At 50.7% G+C, this 6,553-nt stretch overlaps 1 protein-coding gene across 1 annotated transcript in view; it reads right to left on the reverse strand.

The window, feature by feature from the left end:
* Positions 1 to 297: 297 nt before the first annotated feature.
* Positions 298 to 6,553, reverse strand: part of GRPEL1 (GrpE like 1, mitochondrial) — a 7,135-nt gene continuing 879 nt past the window's right edge. The window contains exons 2-4 of the mRNA XM_006736084.3: positions 5,815 to 5,977; positions 4,547 to 4,628; positions 298 to 1,975 (exon numbers count right to left, since the gene is read on the reverse strand). Coding sequence (XP_006736147.1) covers positions 1,629 to 1,975; positions 4,547 to 4,628; positions 5,815 to 5,977 — 592 coding nt within the window. The 3' untranslated portion in view covers positions 298 to 1,628. The remainder of the gene's footprint in view (positions 1,976 to 4,546; positions 4,629 to 5,814; positions 5,978 to 6,553) is intronic.

Here is a 6,553-nt window from a genome sequence, read left to right on the forward strand (position 1 = left end):
ACCTCCAGCGCGGAGGGGCGTTTCCCTATCAGCGGCACCGCGGGGTGATGGGAACCCACGGTGCAGCCCCCCAGCGGTCGTGCCCCAGCTGCCGAGGGAGGGGCTGCACACACGGGGAGAAGTTCGTTTGAAAATGACGCACGCAGCTTTGGGTTTAGAGGAATTCCAGAAGGTGAGGCGAGATCCTCGCAGAGCTCGGACGCCTGTGGGTTTTCTCCGTGCGCTGCGCTGCCTGAGGTTCTGGGCAAGTTTCTGACCAAGCAACTTAAGACTGCTTCGTGGAAAAGAGGAAAATACTTTGAAACAGTATAAATTAAATTTTTAATTATGGGAACACTACCTACATCTTTGAAAATGACAAGCAAAGTAAACTGCCCCACCTTTTTTCTGCCATAAACGAATTTAACAGTGTCGACCTTCAATTCTAGAAACCCCTCTCTGCAGCAGATGGCGGAAGGCTGGGTTTTCTCTGGTTTGTAACCGCTCCCTCGCTCGACCCCCAGTGTGAATGAGGACGGAGGGGCCTGCGGTGTGGTGCGGCGCAGACCGTGGGTGATCCTGCCGGGCTCCTGGTGTGTGCAGGCCCTCCCTGGTCCCCTCCCCGGGGCCGTCTGCCCCCAGTAGAGGCCCGGTTCCTCCTGCTCTCCCTTCCCACACGGAAGCTAATGTGTGTGGCGTGTCTAAGCGTCAAGCCCACGGCTTCAGAATTTGAGCCGAGAGCGGCAAAGCTAAGTCATGCTTAGTGTAGGTGGATCTCCTCCACCGAAGTACACAAAATAGTTTCCAAAAAGTAGGAAAATAAACATATTAGGGCTTTAATCCTCTTAAATAAAATTTAAAAATTCAACATTAATATTTAAAATGTACCAAGCATGCAATTTTTGGATTTTGAGCAAGTCCATCTCACTGGGGATACATTCAAGTCATCAGTAACTAGCTGAGAGAGATCTGAACATTTCTACAAACAGATGAACAACGGGGCAAAAGTGACTGATTTTGTCAAATTCAGTAACTGGCAAAATAAGGTGGTGAGATCTGTTCAGGTGTGTGTGCTCACTTCCAATCTGCAGAAGGAAGCCGGAAGCTGGGCATTTTCGAAGCTAGACGGTGACGATTATAAATGAACTCATGTATGTTCTTCAGCGAGGGCATGGGGAAACTTCTCTGAGCAGCTCGCTCTCGCCCTCCCTCCACTGGATGAAGGTACGGGCTGAGCACCCAGGACCCCGTGTGCCACAGTGTGCCGGAGGGCCCGGCGAGGCTGGGTGGCCAGCCAGCCCAACAGTGGGGTTCCCGAAGCCATCGGACTCATTTATGGCACTTGGACGTCGCCAGGCTTTGAGCAGCTAGAGCGTGATTCATGACCCTCTAGGGTCCAGTCGTGTCCCGCTGGCCTGTTCTCTAAGCGTGTGGAGCGATTAAAGGTATATTAAAAATCAACGAACAGACTCCCCACTTCAATTCATTCACGCATCTGCGCAACCGGCTTAATTTTCTGTTCAGGCACTGGTTACTAAAGCTTTCCAACAAGGATTGGGGAAGGGTCAGAAATATTCATAGAGAAGATGAACCAGCCTCTCAAGTTACAGCAAGTGACTACAAAGAGCCCGCAGGAGCCCTCGAGGCCGCTAAGCCTCCTTCACCACCCCCACCAGGGCGGGCCTCAGGGTGCGCCCATGCAGCTTATACCCCACTTTGCTGACCAGCGCCACCGTGCCGGGCTCCTGCCCCTCCACCGGCGCGTGGAACAGGGCCTCGTGCTCGTAGGGGTCGAACCTGGCCCCCACGGGGTTCAGCCGCAGCAAGCCGTGCTTCGTGAACACCTTCTGGATCTGGACCTCAGTCATTACAAGCCCCTCGTAGAGGTTCTTCAGGTGAGGATTGTCGTCTTTAACCTCCTCCTTTGGGACACTCTGCGTCGCCTTCTCCAAGATGTCCGCGACCTCCAGCAAGTCCTTACAGAAGCCCTGGATGCCTAAACGAAGGGAAGGACACCGTCATCTGCAGTCCCACCGCCGGCGGGGCACCCGAGAGCTGTGACCCCGCCGACCTCTCACACAAACTCCTGAACGATAACCTTTCAAACTATTCACTTGTCTTCAAATTTCAATCGTGTGTTAAAAAATAAAAACAAAATCAAAACAAAAACACACACACACAAAAAACACCAAAACCCAAAAAAACTTCTGGGTTTAGATGAGAGCTAATTAGGCATGAAGACAAACAGTTCCCAACGCGCAGAAGCATCTCCCCATCAGTCCTGCCCCCCGCTAAGGAACCCCGCCCCCACGGCCGTTCTGTGGGGAAGGGGCAGCTGCTCTGCCAGCACCGTGGGGTCAGAGTTCCCAAGACACACCCAAGCCTTAACCCTAATCGAACAAAAGAAATCAGGTAGAAAAAAGTCCCTCCAAATTCAAGGCAGTGTATTACATCAGATTGTTTGTGGTTTCAAGAAAATGCTTCAGATGCTGACTGGAAGTCAGGGGTGACCGCAGCGCCCCGGTGGGCATCTGCTTCCACCCAGGCCCTGACCGGACACAAGGGCACCAGCCCCGCTCGGCTCTGCTGGAGGCAGCGCCCGTGGGTGACTTCTTGTCGCAATACTTTCCCCCCCTCCTGGAAAATGAAATAATAAACTTCCTACCTATCTGATAAGAACATGGGCGTCTACCATGGATTAAGCTTGTGCCAAATCTTGGGCGATGGTCTGTCCTCACGGAGTGTATGGTCCGAGACAAACGTCAGATAAGCACACGAGTGACAAACACAATCACAAATCCCACCTCCACGAAGGAGCGTTTCTCGGTGCTGAGCAAAGCTTATGCTAAGGGACTTCGTTTAGACTGGAGAGCCTGGAGAGGTCTGTGAACCAAGGCCTGAAGAGTTATCCAAACATTCGAGGACCGAAGGGCGCCCAGTGCACAGGGAAGAGGCAGACCCAGAGAAGCTGAAGGTTCCAGACGGGGCAGCCGAATGGGTGGATGGCGTGGTCACACTGTCCAGGCACGGGGCAGAGATACTGCAGTTCTAGCTGCAGACACCCCAACAAGGCAAAGAGCCCAGTAAAGGGAGTCAAATGCGCTTTCTGGTGTCTCAGTGCATATAAAAGTTATGTTTACGCTGTAGTCTATGAAGTGTGCAATAGTATTATGTATAAAAAACACACACAAACCTTAACAAATACATTTTGCTAAAAAATGCTAACCGTCGTTTCAGCTTTCAGTGAGGTGTGACCGTAGACCATAACAAATACAATAATAACGAAGCATTGAAACTATTGTGAGAATCACTGGAATGTAAGAGAGCCACAAAGTGAGCAGATGCTGGTGGAAAAATGCTTGCTCAATGCAGGGTTGCCACGAACCTTCAATCTAAAAACCGCATCATCCGTGAAACACGGTAAAGCAAGGAATGGCTGTATTTTAAAATCGCTTTGCCTGGGGCATGGCGCTGCCAGGGCTGGGATCAGGGCAGAGTGGATGGACAGGAGGCCAGCTGCTCAGCGCTCAAGGGCCAGGGGGAACATGGGGATGGGAAAAGAGAACTTCAGATTCCTGCCCTAAATAAGCACCAGGAAAGATCACAGTATCATTTACTAAAATGAGGAAGAACAGCACAGATAAAGGGAAAATGAAATTCGAAATACCCATGAGGCATCAGGTGCAGACACTGGGGAAACGACAGGACACACAGGACTGGAACTCAGAAGTGTCTGAGCCACAAGAACCTGTGCGTGCGCAAGTCGCCGGGGCAACCTGGCGAGAGGAGGGGAAGCCTAACCCCAATCCCTGAGGACCCCGACATGCGGAGGCCAGGAATAAGCAGATTTCAAGCAGAATCTGCTGCCTGTGGCAGCACAAGATTGGATCTCGGTTTCTACTTGGCCGTGCACCTGCCATCTGTCCTCAGGCGAAGTAGCTGTGGTCTCACCGTGAGCCTTAAGAGGCTCTTCCAGAACGCGGGGGAATGGCGCCCGCGGGGCTGTACAGAAGGTTCTGCGAGTACTCAAACTGTACCTGACGTTTAGTGGACACTGGGGGGCATGAGCGTGGCGTCGGGGGGCACCGGCCTCAGCATGGCCACCGCAACTTCCCAGCTTCGTGATAAGTGCCAGTCATTTAAGCCTCAATGATCTCAAATGTAAAATGGGAAGGACAGCGATAAAGATATCCAAATGCTGACGGTGCAGACAGCATCTTAGACTTTCACGTGTGTGAATGCTGAGCTAGCTACGGAAATGCCCATCCGGGAGGCTGACCTGCGGGAACTATGTGCAGGCTCAGACGGCCTCAGGTTAACCGAGGTCCGCCTGGGGAAGAGCAACACACACACTCCTCACCAAAGGAGTCACACTTGCAGTTCTAAATGCGGGTCCCAGCTGCGACTTCTCCTTGCAGACTCCTCTCCACTGGAGGGAACGCACCCAGCGGCCTCCCCACCTCCTCACCCTGGCTGACCCCGCCGTTCCACACTCACACTGCCACCCCCCCCACCTTCCCCGCCCTTTATTTTTCTAGGATCAGTATCAGATAGTGTCTACCGTTACCATATAATTTTGCCTCCTCCACCAATTTCTGGCTCCTCTGCCTCAAGTTCTCGGTGTCTGCCAAAGCTCGCTTATATTTTTCCTAACAAAAAAGGGGGGGCGGTAAAGAGGAAACGTACATGAGTAAAGCAAGGAACAAATTCGTAAGAAAGCAAATCTGATATGAACAAATTCCAAGTCCAAGTAACATGTGTTACGTCTGACATTTTAGAGCACAGGCAGCAGAGCTTACTGGGTGGAAAGAAGTTACATCCGTGTCACTGTTTCCAACGATTAAGAGATCAAGGGGTCATGTATCTGTGTAGCCCCCAGTGAGCAGCTGGACAAGGATGAGGAAAAACTCTCATGGTTCTGACGGTCTCATCGCCCCTCAAGGACGGACCACTCACTCCCACAGAATTTCCAACTTCAGGGAGTCCTAGAACGCTGGTTGGGGCAGACGCACCCAGAGCCCACAGTTCCAGGAGAGGTTTAGGAGAACCGCCAGCCCACTGAGGAGAGAAAACCCCATCCGTGAACCTCTGGTGTTTTGACTGCTGCCCAGTGGCCCCGTCCCAACACTTGACTGGGTAACAATCACCGATTGCTGGCGCCCTCTCCATTTCCCACCAATTTTCCTGTTACGCCACTCATCTCCTGAGCACTTCTAGCTCTGGGGCCTCTGTCCTCCAGTTACAGGTGATTCTAGTGTAGTGGTTTAGAACATGGCTCCTGAGGCTCAAACCTGGGCTGTGCCTCAGTTTCCTCGTCTGTAACCAGGGCTCTAACCGTTGACTCACAGGGTGTTAGGAGGATTAATATAAATAAGGTGGTTAGAAAAGACCAGCATAAATTGTTTATTTTCAAATCCCTAAAGAACCTGATTTGTGCCACCTGTGCCTTTTCACGTGGAGTAATAACCTGTCCTTCTAACTGGTTCACTACACCCCTCCCTCCTTATGAAGACTTCCACATAACCACACCTCTGGTCCCAACACTTGGCTTTCCGTAAGACCCAGCTTAAGGACTGCAGTGAATGTGCTTCACTTGTAAGGACCACCTCAAGTCTTAATTCAATATCATCTATGCAGCGTGTGAAGAAGATTCTCATGACAGAACCAGAGCCACAGAGGATTTGCGTTCTAGTCCCTTCTTCAGCAGGAACTTGCTGCAGGACCCGACCGCAGTTCTCAGACAAATGACCCAACTCATCTGGCCAGAGGTCCTCTGAAGAACCTCACCTGAGTTCAGCAGATCACACTTCCCCACGAGAGCCTGCGTGACCTTACCACAGTCTCCTTTAGCTGCTCCTCTAGCTTGACCTTCTCGTCCATGAGTATCTTCTCTGGAGAGGGGGTATCTGTCTTCTGTTCGTTCTGACCCACGTCCTCTTCCAGGTTCCGGCCGCTGTTCTTCTGTTTCGTGGCTGTGCAGAGCAGTCGAGGAGATGGTCTAAAACAAGTCCCCGACACTGTGAATTAAGACTGGGCTTTTTGCTTAAAAGTCAGATATATCTATCAGTTAAGAAATTTAAGATAATTTAAAATTATTTGCTACTGACCTGTGAGGGAGAAAGAGTTTACCTTAGATCTAATAAAGGCAAAGAATATATTATGTACAAAGGCTGCTAACTCACATAAAATCTCCTGTAATGTGTCTAAACTAGCAGGTCAATGTACCAAGGCCCCAGAACTAACCTCTTCTTTCCATTCCAAACACCTCCTTCTGAGATATGGTCGTCTAGACCCACCACATATTGGAGTAGCTACTATCAGAGGTGAGGTCCAGTGCTGATGTTGATGACAAGGATGGACTGGGCAGAGATCCTGCCCTTAGGGTACTTACTGTCAAAAAAGGTATCTACAGACAAAGTATTATAATTTTGGGTTTAAAAGTGATAAAAGAGGAATCATGCTTTAGGAGGCTCAGAGTAGAATGTTTCTAGCTTTGGAAAAGTGGAAGACCATGAATGGCTTTGTATAGAGGGGCTCTGAAGGATAGATAAGAGTTACACATAAGGAGTCAGCA

This window comes from Leptonychotes weddellii, chromosome 2, assembly GCF_054177405.1.
Source record: "Leptonychotes weddellii isolate Sample4059 chromosome 2, ASM5417740v2, whole genome shotgun sequence".
NCBI lineage: Eukaryota > Metazoa > Chordata > Mammalia > Carnivora > Phocidae > Leptonychotes > Leptonychotes weddellii.